This window comes from Dermacentor andersoni, chromosome 1 (assembly GCF_023375885.2).
Source record: "Dermacentor andersoni chromosome 1, qqDerAnde1_hic_scaffold, whole genome shotgun sequence".
In the NCBI taxonomy this organism is placed as follows: domain Eukaryota; kingdom Metazoa; phylum Arthropoda; class Arachnida; order Ixodida; family Ixodidae; genus Dermacentor; species Dermacentor andersoni.
This window is the reverse complement of record NC_092814.1, coordinates 293,209,219-293,227,657: the sequence shown is the minus strand read 5'-3', so window position 1 is coordinate 293,227,657 and position 18,439 is coordinate 293,209,219. Positions and strand designations below refer to the sequence as shown.

The 18,439-nt window shown below is 47.2% G+C and overlaps 1 protein-coding gene across 5 annotated transcripts in view; it reads right to left on the bottom strand.

Annotated features, from left to right (window-relative positions):
- Nucleotides 1–18,439, bottom strand: part of LOC126548565 (nonsense-mediated mRNA decay factor SMG7-like) — a 125,274-nt gene that overhangs the window by 95,914 nt on the left and 10,921 nt on the right. For all 5 annotated transcript variants that reach the window (XM_050196793.2, XM_050196796.2, XM_050196794.2 and 2 more), the window contains 6 exons: nucleotides 17,900–17,971; nucleotides 15,587–15,665; nucleotides 15,394–15,486; nucleotides 7,908–7,979; nucleotides 1,700–1,853; nucleotides 638–726 (listed from right to left, as the gene is read on the bottom strand). In XM_050196793.2, coding sequence (XP_050052750.1) covers nucleotides 638–726; nucleotides 1,700–1,853; nucleotides 7,908–7,979; nucleotides 15,394–15,486; nucleotides 15,587–15,665; nucleotides 17,900–17,971 — 559 coding nt within the window. The remainder of the gene's footprint in view (nucleotides 1–637; nucleotides 727–1,699; nucleotides 1,854–7,907; nucleotides 7,980–15,393; nucleotides 15,487–15,586; nucleotides 15,666–17,899; nucleotides 17,972–18,439) is intronic.

Here is an 18,439-nt window from a genome sequence, read left to right as displayed (position 1 = left end):
CTCTCATAGTTTCGGTACCTGTGCACGTGACCGCATGACCCTGGGAACAAGCAGACGAAGCAGAAGTACATCTCTCTTGCTTTGGTGCGAAATAAAACAAAAAACATGCAGACATTTTGTTTGTGTTTTATTATTTCTCTAAACTTCAATTCGTCAATTCAAGCAACAGATCACACAGATAACAGATGTTGTCTTGAATAATTCTCGAAGTCACGTGTCACCATGAGCGACGTCACACTGCAGACACGATTATGTAGGCGCAGGAGCCCGACTACGTCACCGTCCATCTCGTCACCAAAAAGGGAAACAGCGTTTGAATTGAAATTTCAGGCCTTTCCGCGGCGCGTAGCAATGCAATTCTTTGCAAGAACGATCGTTGGCGCCAGATCTGGTGGCCAGATCTGGTGAGGGGCCCTTTAACGCCATACTCATCTACCGTTAGTTTGATCAGTTCTGAACATGTAGTACAGTGCTCTTTCAAACTCGTCTAAGGTGGTGAACAATTGTGCCCTTGGATGTGAATCAAGGTTTCTCAGCAGACATTGATAAAAACAAGGTGCATCCTGCACACCACTGTAACAACTCAGAGATTTGCACATCTACACGAATAAGCAAGATACAATCGCACATGTATTACCTGTGTGAAGATAGATGTGTGCATGAAACTGAAGAAATGCTGTAGTGTACTCATATGGTGTCATTTTCGTCTTCCCAATGGATGCAGCACTGTAAAATAAAGTACAAGGTTTAGTCAGGACATACTCATGCAGAACGGAGCTATGCCTAAGCAAGCACTATAAACTTGCAGATTTTACTACAGAACAGCTAATTTCTAAGCCAGCACTATCAACTTGCAGATGTTACAACAGAACAGCCAGCTGTTTCTCCAGCTGATGTGTTAATGAAGTCATCCTAAAGACTCCCAATGCATGTCAAAAAGGAGAAACAGACCAACAGAAGCAAAGCTGATGTGTGTGGATCATTAGGGAGACAGGTAAAACAATGCCAAATAACAATGGAAAGGCATATGTCCACAAGTATCGACCCCACACTGCGCTTGTGTGTGCACATCCTGCTTTCCCTAGTCTGGCACTGTTGTTCTTGTCTATGACAGGTGTCCAAAAGTCAACCAGCCCAAGTCACGGCTTTGTTTATGTATGTCGTAACCAGCAGTCTAAAACGTAGCCTATGGCTGCAGACACATGGACAAAGCCCCCCCCCCCCCCCCCTCCTTATTTTTTAACATAAAAAATTATGCAGTTTCCATGTACAGTGAAAATCCATGTAAGTGAATATTTTGCATCCACTTTGACACTGCAGTGAACTGGGCACCAGTGCGTCATTCCACCCCCAGTGTGCTTGTGATGTCTCCACAACAGCACTGCCGGCATGATGACATTATCGCTAGTGCCAACCATTTTGTGTGTTACTTTCCTTCTCCCCCTCTTCCTTGCCCTCAGCAGCTGCCCCATCTCCCACTTCTCACTGACCGCCACACTCCTCTCCGTACCTAGTCCAACAACCACTACCGACCGCAGCATCTAAACCCCATGATACACCAAAAAGAAAGGTTTGCTTTAAAGGTGATCTCCACAGTAACCTCATTAATGCAGAAAAGTAACCTTCGCAGTAACCCAACGCAACCATAGGGTCAAAACCCACGCGACACAAAGAAAGCTTTTGTAAAGCGCTCACTCACCTGTCAGACACCATCTTCGAGTAAAGCTTGGAAAGGTTGGTAGCAGCTGCTGGGAACGGGTGCAGCAGTGCCAGACTGCGCACATGAAAAAACACTGCAGAGAGTTTCTCCCCACTAGCTGCTTCCAGAAGGGCAAGCTGGTTGTAAGGGTGCCCTGGAGAGACAAGGGGCAGGGCCCATTAGCCAAAGAAAAAGAAAAAGCACACCAGTGCATACACAGCCAGCCTAGCATGAAACATGCTAGGACAAAGTGAAATGTACATGCACAGTGTAGCATCATAAAAGAAGAGCGCTGAATGCAGGTGCTGAATGGAGCAAGGTGCAAAAGCACATCAGTTGCTCACATAGCCTGAGGTGAGAACATAACAGTGTGTGCTCTGGCTCGCATAACTTGTTCAAGTTGCATTCTGACCAGATAAGACCTGATAAGTAACACATCACACTGCACTGTTTGAGCACTATCACAGTATAAGACCTTGTAAAATTTAAGAGAATAGTAATGGACTGGTATAATGTAAGGGCTCATTTTGCTTCGTTCTCATTATCCACCCCTCACAACCATACAATCCTGGCAATACTGTAGGCAGAGCACAGCTCAGACCACTGATTAGCCAAAAAGAAATTGAATTACAAATTAATCATTACATATCCAGCCATGGTTTATAATAATAAAGGCTTACTTGGGTAGAAAATGGACAAAAGCAACCTAGGCAACTTAAACAGCATGAAGTAAGCCAAAAAGCTACATTTGGGAGTGACAATAGAGTCTTAGTATACTGCAGGTGCTTTGGATCTATCAGGTCGTCATCCTGCATTGATTGGTGCATTTGTTTCGTAAGGTAGCCTTTGTTCGCTTTAGATTTGTGTCATAATGCTCCAAGCATAACGACAACTGGGAGCTGTTTCCGAGATTCATTTTCATCTTAGGCACTTTACAGTGTCTTAGCTGGACGTGAATGAATTATGGGGTTTTACGTGCCAAAACCACATTCTGATTATGAGGCACGCCGTAGTGGAGGACTCCAGAAATTTCGACCACCTGGGGTTCTTTAACGTGCACCTAAATCTAAGCACATGGGTGTTTTTGCATTTCGCCCCCATCTAAATGCGGCCGCCGTGGCCAGGATTCGATCCCGCGACCTCGTGCTCAGCAGCCTAACATCATAGCCACTGAGCAACCACGGCGGGTCGGCTGGACGTGGCCTCCGAGATTTAGTGGCATGCATGGCAAGCCACACGTGCTGCTAGGTCACAGAGGCCGTCGATTACAAATGTTAGCTTGTACTAAAGATGGCGCCACAACATAAATTTTATCATCATCATCACCAATGGCATAAAAGCAAAGTGCAGTTACTGTCACTGTGGTCAGTGCTGTGCGGATAATACGGATACAGCATTGGATTTGGTTGACATTTGGTTGTGCATTTGGCTCACTTATAATGAGCCAAATTTTTAGCAACATCACAGGAATGTCGAACGCATGCTGTGTCAGCGCCTTCTAATGGCAAGAAACAGCGAGATTGGCAATATTACGCACAAACATGTGAAGTGCTCCTCAGTAGAATCGTCATCTGCTGCGCACTTTCCTTTAGGAGTGAGCATGTCCTGTTTTTGTATTAGTGTTAGAAATTTGGCTGATATTGCTTTGCAAACGTTTACATCTAGGTGACATAACAACTGTTTGCGTTAGTATTCTGCTGAGTTCTCCTAATCTAAAAGACTAGTTGGCACTGTGCTCTGCAGAGTACATTAGTACAGTCGAATCCACTTATAACGATACCGGTTTTACCAATATATCTGTTATAACAATGAGAAGCTGCTGCACCATCAACTTTTTTAAGTTTTCCATGGTGAAATAACTCGCTTACTACAATGCCCCGATGCCACATTATGGGTTAGAATGATCAAGTCTGGCTGATGGGTGTCTGAGCCGAAAGGTAGTGAAATGCGAAATACTTGAAAACAAAGAAAAGAAAATGAGAAAGTCGAGCCTCAGCACAATGGGGCACTGCTCCAACAGCCGCCGCGCGCTCACTTTCCAGCCATCTCTGCATGCCTCTCTCCCATCGCCCTTCCACCCCTCCAAACACGGAGGGGCTGCGCCCATAGCTCTACGCCGCCCCACCCTCCGAAACAGGAATGGACCACGCCAACTGCACTGCTTGTAGATTGCTTGCATGTTGCTCGCTGGCTCCTCATTCAGCGCATTTCTGCAAACAGCATAACCACTCGCGTTCGTCTTTGTTGGTTGCGTCGAAATCATTCCTGGCCACGCTGTTTCTCATACTCGTTTGATTTTCCACCGAAACGGAAGATGGCTGATCCACCCGCTGATCATCAGAAATGCACGACGTTGCCAGTGAAAAGAAAGCACACGGCTATAGATTTTGAAACTAAGTGCTTCTAACCGATGAGGCGATCATCGCAAATGTGTTTGCATCAGATAGCGACGGTGATGACGGCAGCAATGACATGGTAGGGTAGGCTGTCTCAACGTTGTCCTTACAGGAGGGCCTGCAGATGGATTCACGTACGTCCAGGGCTTCGTTTTCGCGAGCAACCTTCTGCTGCATTACGTGGAGCACCTGGATGCCTTGGATGTAGGCAAGGTTCGCGTAAAGCATGCAAGGCTGACGGATATAGGGTTTTCTCGTTCAAGCCAGTGAGAGGTATGTGACGTATGTCACATGCTTGGAAGTATGTGAGATGCTTGTGGCTATCTCTCCTCAGCGTTTCTTTTGGATTGCTCAAACTGACAGGCTGCCGAGGCAGCCTTTTAGAAATTTTTTAAAAGGCCCCTTTTGGGGCCACCAAGGCGATGCCTAGGCGGTGCTCGCATATTGCTTGCCACCCGTGACCCCTCTTTGCAGTTGTTATAGCAGTGCAATTCTTTGACGCTGACAGCCGCGGCTTGTCACACGCGATCAGAGCGCCCAGGAAGCAGTTAAACAAGTGAACACAATCAGCAGCTCGATATAGGAAGGTGGTGGGGAGGGGCACTGGCCTCTCTGCCATTATAGTTTTCTCACAACAGCTCTGCCATTCCCCTATTTTGATTTTTTCATGCAACCCGGTTATAACAATTATCAGTAATAGCAATGGAATTTTCGTGACACATTAATATTGTTATAAGAGGGTTCGACTGTATTAGTGTTCTGTCAGTTGCAAATGCTAATGCAAGCATTTTACACTACTACACTAAACATCTTTATTTAACCCTTTAAAGACCAGGCATGTGTGCAGAAAAATGTTTATTTTTCATCTAAATGTGCAGAATACCAGAATAACCCCAATCAACAACAACAACAAAAAAAAATTGCAGAACCTTCTTTAGCAATAGCGGGGCAACACCAGGCAGAAAACTGGAAGCAGGCTTCACCCTGAGTCACTTCTGGCTTCATTTGGAACTTGTACAGACAGTTCTCGTCATATGTGAACCGTAGGTGTACATTGCATTTGCTTTATATTACATGTGTGATACCATAGGAGCCGGAGATCTGTCTCCTCTGATTGTGCTTCCCAAAAAAGCGAGTGGTGTGTCAAACCTCTTCCTTGTGCTCTGTTCCTGCTCTCAACCGACAAATGATGCTTTCTGCCTGTGATACAGTATTGGCCGAAGACATTTAGCCAGAAACTTTGTACCCAATACTGAAACGCAAGAAAAAAAGTTTTTTCTGGTTTGTTGCCGGTAGGCGACCCCTGTCTATAAGGGTTAATTACTGGCAGACACTAAAATGTGTAAAATCAGATGCTGCTGTTATATTAATCTACTACAGCTGAGCCCACTTACAACGAACCTGAGCGTTAGGCAGCGTCTGTTCGTTATGCCCCGAAGCTCGCAGTAAGTGGACAGCTTAAAAAGAAGAAAAAAAAAAGTGGCTAGTGAAAACACAAACTTTATTTCTTTGCTAAGAAGTTCGTGATGCTCATATGTTTCTGCAGTGCAGATCTGATGAGGGCGGTCTCCAGTTTACTTAAAGCAGAAGCATGCTCTTTGCTGACACCCTTGGCATAGACAAGTTGCCCGAGGCTCTCTATGTAGCCTATTGCTACAGGCACACTTATGGGCGCTGGCTCCGAAGTTTCATTGTCATCCGATTTCTCCGCATCGCTCTCTGCCCGCACTTCGCAAGCGATGCCATCCGTGCACGGCTCCGTCATATCAGCGTCTTGATCAGCAGAAATAAAGTCATCCCAACCAGTGCCGTAGCCCCCCATGTTGGAGTCGACGACACGCTGCCACAAATCACCGCCAGACCGATCATCTTCGGAAACATCAGGCTCGGCATCAGGCACTGCGTCAATGAAGCTGGCCTTGCAGAAACAGTTCCCCAAGGATTTAAAAATTCTCACATCTGCCAAGGCCGCCTTCATCATTTCAACAGCTGAATACAGTGAAACTTGAAGTGGCAAGTTGGCGATCGGGCAGTCAACAGCGATGAGCAAGCGCTCCACAATGCGGCGCCTACACGATGCCTTAAACGCACGCATTATGTGCAAGTCAAGCGGCTGCCCTTTCGAAGTGGTATTGGGTGGCAGGAAAGCGAAGTTCACACATTGTATGCTGAGCAGTTGCCGAGCACGAGCAGCATGCGCCTTCCTTGCCTCCATATGTCACGGTCAAACTCACCCTGCCCCTCTGCAAATAAATTGTGCGTCATCCGCACCTTAATATTATGCCGGCAGCGCACAGGTACACAGCTTCGAAAGCAACACAGCTTCTTGATTTTCCGATTATAAAGGGCACGCGCCTGGCACTGCCATCCATATTAGTGCACAGAAGTACTGTAACGCACACTTTACTGTTCTTGCCGCCAGCACATGAGTCACTTTTCATGGTGTGCGTCTGGTCTGGCAGCATCTGATAAAATAATGCAGGTTCGTCTGTGTTATACATGTCCTGCTCCGTTAGCTTGCAGTAATGGCTTGGTTTCTTACAAGCCAAGTGGCAACGTCTTGGTCACTTACTGAAGCTGCCTCGCTGACAATAAATTTAAAAACAATCCCATGCTGCACTTTGAATCCACATAGCCAGCCATTGCCTGGGCAGAGGTCGGAAAATCTAGCAGAAACGCGATGTTTTTGGCTTTGCCCAGCAGCATTGGTCTACTTATCGGCATGTTGTGAAACCGTGCGTCGACGAACCACTTAAAAGCAGTGCGTCCTCTACGTCCGCATAGGTGGCCTTCCGCAGGCGCTTTCTGTTCTTCAAGTTGGCGTAAGAGCCGGCAATCTTTTCTTTGCTCTTTAAAATCGTCGAGATGGTTGATTTAGACATGTTGTACTTTTTCAACAACTCACAGTTTTTAGCACCTTGAGACATTTCCTTGAAAAATTGCTTGCTTCGTTGCCATGTTCAGCACTTTTCATTTCGTGACCGCTACAGGCACGGCATTCCTGTCCACCATCCTGAATTACAACTCGGGCCCGACTAGAACAAAGCACGGAAGCGAGGAAGCATGGAGACTAGCGTGGAGAGGCCTGCTTCGTGGTAACAGCCAGAAAACAACACTTCTGAATTTTAGACAGCGCCGTAGCGCGCGTGCAGAGACCGTGATGGATTTGCAAGAAAGAGTGAGGAGAGGGGAGCAGAGTTGCGAGGATGGGCGGGAGGGCGATCTTGGAAGCCACATGTTGACACCCGTGGGCAGCGCGTGATGACAAGGAGAGGGGTACGAAATGGATAGTTTGTCTCTGAGGAGGCTTGGGAAAACGGACAGTGCGCGCAAAGGGGTCGGAGGTCGTCATTATTTCGCATCGTGACGGTGGGTTTACGCTGTCCGTTCGCTGTAACCGATCGGCAGGGCTTAAAAACATTCGTTATACGTGAAATTTTATGCCATTGAAATAATGTATACTTTGATGGTCGCACGGCTCTCGTTTCTTTCAAGCAAAAGTTCATCTTAAGTTATATGTGGGTTCGACTGTACTACTGCTGCTCTACTAAATAAGCTGCTGCTGTTTTAATAGAAAAAACTAAATGCTAAGCAGTAAACTTCCCCCTACACACAATCATATATCATTAGCACAGAATGAAATGTGGGTTGAAAACAAAGCAATGTTTAGAAGCGTCCAAGTTCTTTTTTTTTTTTTTAAGTTGTCAAGATATCAATATAAATTCGGACATACCTAGAGAAAAGCATAGGTCAAGCATGTGCACTCTCTGTATATCAACTTAACTAAGGAATGCACGAAGTAGGATGCACACCATTTCGTGGTCCCATGTCAACAGCATGGCGGTAGAAGTTTTCAGCCTGCAGTGATTGACCCCGATAGCGTGCTGCAAAAGATAAAGAATGCACACTTTCATTGCACCAAACGCTAGATGAAACACAAGAAGTGGCCATTTGCTGCTTAGCTTAGGACACAAGAACATAAATTGAATTACTGCGCAATTTCACAAATTGAACCTCTCCCAGATTTTTCAGGCCACGGCTTTGCATACAACTCATCCTAAAGTCTCACAAAAAATTGGCCAGTGATGTGCTTGACTGATCAAGGAGTGCTGCAATGCCTCCTGAAGAGAGAGATATTATGTGAGCAGAGCAGTTATCATGTCAGCTTACTAAGGCATGCAGTGACCGAAAAGAAGAAAATAAATTTTATGATGGCTTCCAGTGGTTGTAAGCTTACAGAGCAAGTTTACATTGCCAAGGGCATACAGCAAGCTTGCTTAAGTAAGCATATAAAGGACTTGTCACGATCCACCCCGGGTCGTGAACAAGGGAGGGCTTGTGGCACCTTCCGTTAGACGGACGCTCCGCAGAGTGGTGGTGCTAAATGATGACTGACCGGCAAGCAGCCGTGCTCGTCGGTGTTTATCGCGGTGCGGTGACCAATGTTGCCTGCCGAGCTTTAGCAGGCCACCGAGCCTGGCGGCGAACGAACATAATGCCTGGGGGGCGTCACATGCTTGCTACAACCCCTTACCCCCAGTTTGTTTGTTAAAGAAAAAACAAACGTCCATGTACAAAATACGAGGCTCTGCCTCCTCCCTAGCTGGGTCGACGCTGCCTGCTATTCAGGCGAGTAACGGTCTGGTGGCCTCCGCTGTCGAGTACTCCGCCTGGGCCAGCCTCGCTCCATCCGGAGGGTCCGTAGTGGTCGGCCTCGTGAGTGGTGCTGGGCTTGACACCAGTCCAACGGGTGCCGCACCACTGGCTACGGTTGCCACCTCCGAGGTGGGTGGTGCTCCGCTGGAAGCGACTGGTGCTGCCGCTAGTCCTCCTGCGGGCTGGAACTCAGTGGCAGTCGAGGGTGCTGGCCAGGTCCCGAGGCGAGGCCTGACATGGTCGGCGTGTCTGTGCCACATGGCACCGTCTGGCATGCGCACGAGCAGCGATGAGGCACTGGCAGGAGACACCACCTGTCCGGCAGACCAGGGTGGGCCAGGACAGAAGTTCCTGGCGAAAACTGGAGCTCCCGACTCTGGCAAAAGCCCGGGACGGCACCCTTGGTCAGCAGCTAGCTTCTGCTTCAGCTGCTTCAAAAGCACTGTGGATCGGAGGTCCGGATGCAAGACGTCCAAGGGTGTCTTGACCATCCGACCCAGCAGGAGCTCACAGGGGGCACGGCCAGTGACATCGTGGGGCGTGGTCCGGTACTGAAATAGTATCCGGGCAATCTGCGTCCGGAAATCCTCAGTCTGGCTCTTCTTGAGCTTGTCTTTGATGGTTTGCACCGCCCGCTCGGCTGCACAATTTGAAGCAGGGTGGTACGGCGGAACCACCATCCGGCGGATTCCGTTCTTTGTCAGCCAAACCAGGTACTCTGTGCTGGCAAAAACAGGACCATTGTCGGACACGATGACATCCGGCAACGCCTGGGCGGCAAAGACCTGTCGTAGAGCTGCAATGGTCGCGCCTGCTGATGGAGTGGTGATAGGTAGAACCTCCACCCACTTCGAAAAGGCGTCCATCACCACCAGGAAGTAATGGCCCTTGAAGGGTCCCCCAAAATCCACATGTAGGCGGGACCAGGGTCTCTATGGGAACGGCCAGGGGGTGCTTTCCACATGACGCGAGGCTCGCTGATGCTCCTGGCAGATTTGGCAGCTCTGCACCACATGCAGGCTGGCTTCCGGGTACTCTGGCAGACGAATGCCCAGTGCATAAATCCAATTTTGGCCCAGCAGCGTCGGCGACGACCCCTTCGTTAAGTAAAGAGGAAGGGTTGCCTCCCTGTCGCCAAAACGAACGCTGACCTGTGCCTGACCCTGGACCTGGGAGAGTTGCCCGGAGGAGCTGCGCAGCATCACGCCCGAAGCCTCGACGGACATGCCGGGGAAAGTACGCTTGAAGAGTTTCCCGGCCATTACTGACACGCTGGCCCCTGTGTCCAGCTCCATGGAAATGGGGTGCCCGCAGATTTCGACGGTCAGCATGTACGGCGGCACAGACGACGGTACAAAGCCTGTGTGGCACATGTAGAAAATCGGCGGGTTCTCGGCCACGACGTGGAGCCTGGCCGCGGAAGAACTTGAGCCTGCTGCCACACGCCTCCGCCGCATACGCTTGCGACGGCTACTCTGGCCGCGGGCTTGTCTGGTACCTGGGCTTGAATCAGGCTGCTGCTGCTGTTTGCTGTTCGTCCTCCCCCTTCGGCATACACGTGCCAGGTGCCCAGTTTTCCCGCACGTAAAGCATTGTGCTCGAGAAAACTGGCACTGTGAGGGGGAGTGGGCACCACCACAGCGACCGCAGGTACTGCCCTTTGTCTCCAACTTCTTGACCGTGGCTTCCGCCAACGGTGAGCCAGTCGCACGGGAAAGCTCGCCGGCATCCTTGGTGGCAGCTTCCATTGCCAGCGCTGCCTTCACAGCGTCGTCCAGTGAAAGGTCGGGAAGCTCCAGGAGTCGCATCTGCATGGCGGGGTTGTTGATTTCGCAGATGAAACGGTCCCGGAGCAGCGAGTCCAGCTGGTCCCCGAAGACGCAGGCACTCGCTAACCCTCGTAGCGCAGCAACGAACTGCCCGAGGGTCTCTCCTTCCCGGCGGCTCCGGTTGTTGAAGCGGAAACGCTCCATTAGTGTGGATGGTGCTGGGTTATAATGCGAGCGCAGTATGGCGAGCAGCTCACCCAGCGTCTTTAACGTGCACGTGGCTGGCTTGAGAAGATCGAGCAGGAGGCTGAAGACGCGGGTCCCGCAGCTGGCCAGGAAAATGTCCCGCTGTTTGGCCTCGGGTGTGTCGTTTGCCCGGAAGAACACGTGGACTTGCTCCTCATAAATTTGCCAGGCGGACCCATCTCCCTCAAACTGCTCAAGCCTTCCGTACAGCAGCATGGCGACAGCAACGGGGGGCGGTGTGGTACAGCAACGGTGCCGTCCCACGCCGTGTGGTACCCACGGCGTGGGACGGTCCGTGGGTACTCGTCGCCAGCATCACGAGGATCCCATCCTCATCGCCAGTGTCACGATCCACCCCGGGTCGTGAACAAGGGAGGGCTTGTGGCACCCTCCGTTAGACGGACGCTCTGCAGCGTGGTGGTGCTGAACGATGACTGACCGGCGAGCAGCCGTGCTTGTCGGTGTTTGTTGCGGTGCGGTGACCAATGTTGCCTGCCGAGCTTTAGCAGGCCACCGAGCCTGGCGGCGAACGAACATTATGCCTGGGGGGCGTCACATGCTTGCTACAGGACTTTCCTTAAGGAATCAGCAGTTAGCATTTGTTGTAAGTTTGCAAAGTCAGTTTGCATTGCCAAGGAATACAGTAAGCAATGGACTTTCTTTAGTGTAGTTCTGTGTAGTACTTTGGTGTAGGGATTTTCTTCAGTGTAGTACCGAAACCTACAAGGTACCGGTACTACAGTGACCTTGTAAAAAAATTACAACAAAGGACAAAGACAAAACAATTGAGCACATTTAAAAGCTTATTTCCTCACAACTTCCTGGAATTTTTCGAGCACAGAACAAACCTTCTCTAAACCGGGCTTATGGCCAATTTCAGCAACACATAGTTTCGCATTTTACAGCTCATCAGAATACTGCAGGATAGGTGTGACGAGCATGTGGCGCCCCCTCGGCATAATCTTCGTTGGCCTGCCAGCCTTAGCGGGCAACATTGGTCACCGCACCAAACAAACACCGACGAGCACAGCAAACACCGATGAGCACAGCTGCTCGCAGTCAGTCATCGTTCACCACCACCACGCTGCGGAGTGTCTCTCTGACGGAGGGTGCCTCGAGCCCTCCCCTTGTTCATGAATCTGGGCGGATCGTAACACTCGCCACTCGTGCCATTTTGACTCTACCAGCGCAATAGGCATCCCTGCCACCAGCATTAATGGGCATGAAGCAAACAACACATTAGGAGCGGCATCCGATATATCAATCCCAGGACACTAATTTTAAAACATACTGATTTGGTCACTTCCCAGCAGTATTATTTTGGCATCACTTTGTGGCAGAGCACATTGACACTATTGGATGCAGAAATTTCACACCACTGAATACTTTTCCCTATGACACATACGTAATGGTATCACAAAAGGTGGTCAATGGGAAATCATGCTAACAAGCAACTGTAAAACAGAGGCATGATATTTCTTTCTACAAGGCCAGGAGGCTGTGGAGAGACATTATTCGAATAATAATAATAATAATAATAATAATAATAATAATAATAATAATAATAATAATAATAATAATAATGTTTATTTCCCATCAAGAAAGATGGAGGAGGCTGCAGGTAAAAGCTGCACGAACAAACGGCAGCTTGACAGGGGCCCACAGCCCCCTCTACAAGGACTGTCTGAATGATGGGATTCTTAATCACATAAAGCACTGCTGAATGCTACAGAAGCGACAAACACACCTAAATGTTTTGCCATATGGCTTACTAGTGTTGCCATTTTAGTGATTTTGTTGCTAGATTTAGCGACCTTCTTTAGTGATGTGAATTGGAACAATTTGCGACAATTTAGAGACTTCAATATTAAAAAAGTTGCTCAATATATAATTTTCTAGAACACGTTTAATTATTCAAAAGTTACACAAAAATCGAGCTACAACTGGCTCTACGGCACGTGGACTAGTATATGACCATGATGGAGTAATGGTGGTTTGTAAATTTCACTGAGGCAAACAGGCTTCGAACTGTGCTCACAAAATGCACATACCTTTTGTTTTTTCATTCTTAAAAAAGAAAAAGCATTAGAAAGTACCTTAATGCTGCAAATATTGCAGTTTCACTAAGTAAGTTCGACAGGTAAATGTGCACAAGCACAGCAGCAAATTAATATATCAAGACATTGCAATAGAATTTTATCGTGAGGTTTGGAACAAAGAGGGTGAACTCTTTGAGCTTGTAGAGGCCACCAGCATAAGATCTACATACCTTGATATAACAGCATCATGTGTTCAGTCATTTTTTTCAATGAACATGCAATGAATGGAATTATCTACCAACATCAAAAATTAAAATTCGAGACCTCCTTCTAACTAAAAATGTGTTGAATAACATTATATAACATTGCAATTCTGCCTGTTTATTTTTTCACGATGTTTTGTGTTTCACATGTACAGTAGAACCTCGTTAAACAGTTGTTTCGTTTTAAAAGTAGCAAAGTCAAATATCCAACTCAGTGGCCATTGAACATACGCTCATACACAGAGAATGTGCAACGCCAATGAGGAATCTTCCATGTGCGTGTTTGCTGAGGAGGCTGGCTGAAATGCTGGCTCGCAGCTTCAGTAAGTTTGAGGCCGCTGTCGTCGCTACTAGGCAGCCGTGGCATCAAACGAAAATAACACTTTTGTCGCGCGAAGTGAATAAATACTGCATGTTTTTTCCCCTTTCATCATTCTGTGAGTTCCGTTTTTGACAGGTAAGTGGGCGATCTCATGCTATTTCGGTTAACCCTTTGAAGGTTTTTGCCGTACATGTACGGCGGCGGTTTTCTATCCCGCAAGGTCTTTGCCGTACGGGTACGATTTCAACCCTCCATTTGAAATTTCGCGCCATAATGACGATGCGTGCTCACTGGGAAGTGCTGCCACCTCTTAGGACTTACAAGAAGCATTTGAAATTTGCGCTACCTTCTTGGGGAGATAAACAGAACTGATTTCTAGCTTCAGCGCGTCGCGCAGACTGCAGCAACGCCCCTTTTGTGGTTTCGGTTTCGCCGCGTGATCGCAACGGAGACGCCCGAAACGTCATTTTTCTCTTTGTTGGCACTCTCTTGCAGGGTGGTGGAAGTTGATTTCTATCTTGATTGGTGCTGCTCTTAGCTTGTTTATCACCGTCACTCGCGCGGTATTCTCGCTCTCAGCGGCAACACCCCTGTTGCGGTTTCGGTTCCGCCTCGCCGCGGGATCGTAACGGAGGCGCGCGAAAGGTGATTTTTCTTTGGCGGCACGCTCTCGCAGGGGCGGCGGAAGTTGATTTCTATCTTGATTTGCACTGCTCTTAGCTTGTTTATCACCACCGCTCCCGAGGTATTCTCGCTCTCTGCGGCAACGCGCTTACGCGAGAGGGTGCCTCAGACCTCTGCCCAAGGCAGCCGCACGCAGAGAAGATGTCATGTGTGCGTCAACACAACTCGTCGCTCCAAGATGATATCAGACACACATTTTAGGTGTGCAGACTGCGATAAGGTGCTGTGCGTAGAGCCGTGTTTCAAGGAGAACCACACTCTGAAATACTATTGAACATTTTGCAGTTCTGAGTGATGCAGACACCAAAATACTGTTCCTAATTTTTTTTTACTATTTATTCCCGACTTTATAGATTTTGTACATTTAAGATCCGCAATAAAGTAATTTGACCACCCGGGAAAGTTTTTTTGAAAATAATTCGACCCTCAAAGGGTTAAGCAGTACTACCATTTAGTACATACTTTTTCCGAGCTCCAGCCAATTACGGTTTAACAAGGTTTCACTGTACTGTGTATTTTTGCCATGTTATTGTATATTCTACTTCTAAATATGCATACTTAGTTATGTGCCCTCCCCTCTATAACATACTCACATGTACCTTGAAGGTCATAAAAAAGAATGAATGGATAATAAGACATATCAACTGTAGAAAGGCGTACAGTTCACATGTCATATGTACAGTAATAATACAGCGACTGGGCTTGATCACGTGAATCAATGCACCACCTCGGTTTCTCACTGCTTTCAGACAAATGAACACCACACAGAGCCTTCAGTGGTGCAAGGGGATATAGTATGGTATTTGACCTGTATAATAGTCACATATTTTTCATTGCTGTATTACCATGAGCAGGTTCGTTCCTTGATTTATTTGTGTTTTCAGGAGTGGCAAAAACTCCAATCTTTCCAGGCATAACGTGGACCAAGTGTACATTTATGATCGGAGAATCAGGTGACTTTTAGAGGTGTGTTAAATTTTCGATCCTAAAGTATAAAACCAAACAAGATTTCAGCTGTCATCATGCATAGCTTTCTAAGAGCATTAATAAATTATATGAAGTCCTCTATACCTTGCTAATGAATCCTCTGCTTAGCCTTCACTTGCACAGACACTATACGAACGTGAAACATTTTCGTATATGTGTTCAGCCACATTAGCGTACATTGTAGTGTTCCAAGAAGACATATTCTATAAAGATCACTCGACAGTTTTAGCGACAAACTTAAAGTTGGAGCAAGATTAAGTGAAAATTTAGTGACTTTATTGCCTCAGTTTAGAGAAATGCCCAAAAAGAAAAATGGCAACACTGATGCTTACCTATGTCTCCAAGGTGAACCAAGCAATGCTGACAAATGTAGAGGACAGAGGACTTCTTTGGTTTCTCAACATTGAGGTCATCATGCTTCACCCCTGTCATGAACAAAGCATAAAGAAGACAAGGTTAAAATTCTGTACATATGAAAAATTGATTGGTTAGAATTCAAGGCACCAATATTAAAAAGTCACTTACACTGCAGGATGCCAAAATCCAAGTCTTTCAAGCGGCATTTGAAGCTAATTTCATATACAGAGCACAGCTTTTGAAACAGCTGAAACAAAAAGAGTAAAATTAGCATTATCCACAAAATAAAGGCTTTCTAGTCAACAATGGATTTTCCGGACACCCAATAATTCGGATGCCACCACTGCGCACCCCATAGAGTCAACGTATAAGAACGTCCGAAATTTTGGACACAAAAACCTTTCACCATCACATTTGCTGGACTTCTTGCCATGACTGTATGTCTGAAATGGTGTTATCGAAACTATCACTGCCTCGCCGTTTTGATTATCTCGCCGCCTCGAACTTGCACTCTCACCCGCCGAACCGCTGGCAGCCGCCACCGCGGCAGCGCTACGCCTACCTGCTCTGACGTCCGCTACCAAGCTTCTTGATGTTCAGAGCCATGTTTTATTGCGGTAGCAATTATATGGACATTCCAGGCACTTTTTGCTGTTGGCGTTGGCGTCGCCATGATGATCCCTATAAAGTCCAAGGGTGATAACACTGTTGCCGGGCGTAGTATGATGTATGTGCGAGTGAAAGCACGCGAAAGAAGTTAACGATCACGGCTCAATCTGGCACGCGTGAAGGAGAAAGCGGAGAGCGAACGTGCAGTCTTCCATCCTGCGAGAGGCCGTGGGGGGATAGGAGGGGAGTGGCATTGTGCTCTGGCATCAACTGCGTATTTCGCGTGCCGTATATGGAGGAAAGCAGGGAGGCAGCGCAGGAGGATGGGGGGCAGCATCAACTACGCCAACAAGTGCATTATTTGCACGGCAGCACACAGGCACATGCGCCCTGCTCTATCTTGAAAGGGATCTGCAGACGGCTCATACCTTTGTGCGTGCTGTGTTCTAGCTGCTCTTGCACTGAGGCACTAGATGGCACGAAGGTCACTTCACTCGCTGCTGCTGCCGCTCTTGCTCACACCAGTGGTTTGACGAGTGTCTGCGCTCATCGAGTGTAATGTGTTCATGTTTGCTTGTGCATGCTGGCACCATGCTTGTTAATTCAGTTAGTAACAAATATTTCTAAGCTTATACGGCCGATAAAACTACTATCCTTACTTCGTATACCTGTCTACTAATTTGCTATCGCAATCAATGCTTCGCCTATTGGGCGAAACTGCGCCTTTTTTTCACTTTAAACAATTCGCTGCTGTCAGCAATGGCACTGACTCTGCCTTTGTAATCCTCGCCAATGTCTTCGAAGCTTGGAAAGTCCGACATGTTGCATAATGCCAGTCCCCGAAAGTCAGCTTCGCCTAAACACAGCAGTGTCACGCGGTGAAGCATACGTGAAGTATTGAAGTGAAGCATATTTAGAGTGGGAAGGGGCAATTGTCACGAAACACAGTATTTATTCCTTAATTATACAAGCGTGCACCCACTGTCTCCTGTTACAGCCTAAAGTGTACCGGCAAGCCTTCAGAACTATTTCGAACGTGCCTGTGGCGATTTGAGCACTTGGGGGAAGTAAAACGCATACGTGAAGTATTGAAGTGAAGCATATCTAGAGTGGGAAGGGGAAATTGTCACGAAACACAGTATTTATTCCTTAATTATACAAGCGTGCACCCACTGTCTCCTGTCACAGCCTAAAGTGTACCGGCAAGCCTTCAGAGCTATTTCGAACGTGCCTGTGGCGATTTGAGCACTTGGAGGCAGTAAAACGCATGCATTCATTTTTTCAGACTACCCAATTTTTAAGACATTTTTGCGGCCCCCGAGAGTGTTCGAAAAATCGGACGTTGACTGTTTCTGGTAAACACCACACATACTTGTCTCTTTATCAGAGAAAAAGTAAAGAAGTCTCAGTTCTTTCCCATTACATTAAAGCTCATTACTGAAAATGCTCTTTGCAGTTCGTTCAAGCACTGATCACAGCATAGCATCTTTTTTACACATTGTTTACAATAAGAATCCTCATTCAACTCTTGATGGCAATTCTTTAGTCACACTTTCAACTTTCTCCGTGCAGTGGAACTGATGTTTCACAGAGGCCTTGCCCTTTCCATGCATAATTTTTATTTGATTTTGCATTTCCTGTGATTTGCCTGTTTTTGTTAATTATTTTGTAACTATAATTTGTTGTTGAATATTAAGTGATGGTCTTCCTTGCCAGCAATGGTAATCAATACTGTATACCAGTTCTAGAACCATACACACACCATTTGGCAACTGCAAGTCACAATATTGCTTTATCACTGAGTACTTCATGCAACTAAGTGCCAAAGAAATAAAAACACATTTTAGAAAATGCAAGGAAAGTAATTAGTACCTGAAGATAGAAGCCACTGGCTGTCTCCAACAATGTAGACAGCATTGTGTGGGACTCGCCATTCGCCCTTTCCTGCAGAACAAGTTATGCAGGCGAATAATGTTGAACGAATTACTACACAAACTCCAACAGGTGCTTCACAATACGAGCAATGCAGGCAGTACAAAAGTAGGATGTTCCATTTTTGGACTTTTAAATGAAAAAGGTCAATATCAAACCGATTGCGTAAGAGCTGGCACACATGGGACCCTGGTCAATCAAAACGTGTGTCAGCTTGTGGAACAAGAATGTCTTGTTGAAAAGGCTGTTATTGCGAAACATCAAGTGCTTGTAACCATATTTTGGGCTAGCCTCAATTGCTCATTGATTAGTTGATTCACGGGGCTTAAAATTCCAAAGCAAAACTGGGGCTGGGAGAGATGTCGCAATGGAGGGTTTCAGAATAACTTGACTACCAGGGGCTTGTTAACATGCTCCTAAATCTAAGCACATGGGTGTCCTTGTGTTCTGCCCCCCCCCTAGAATGTCACAACTGCACGT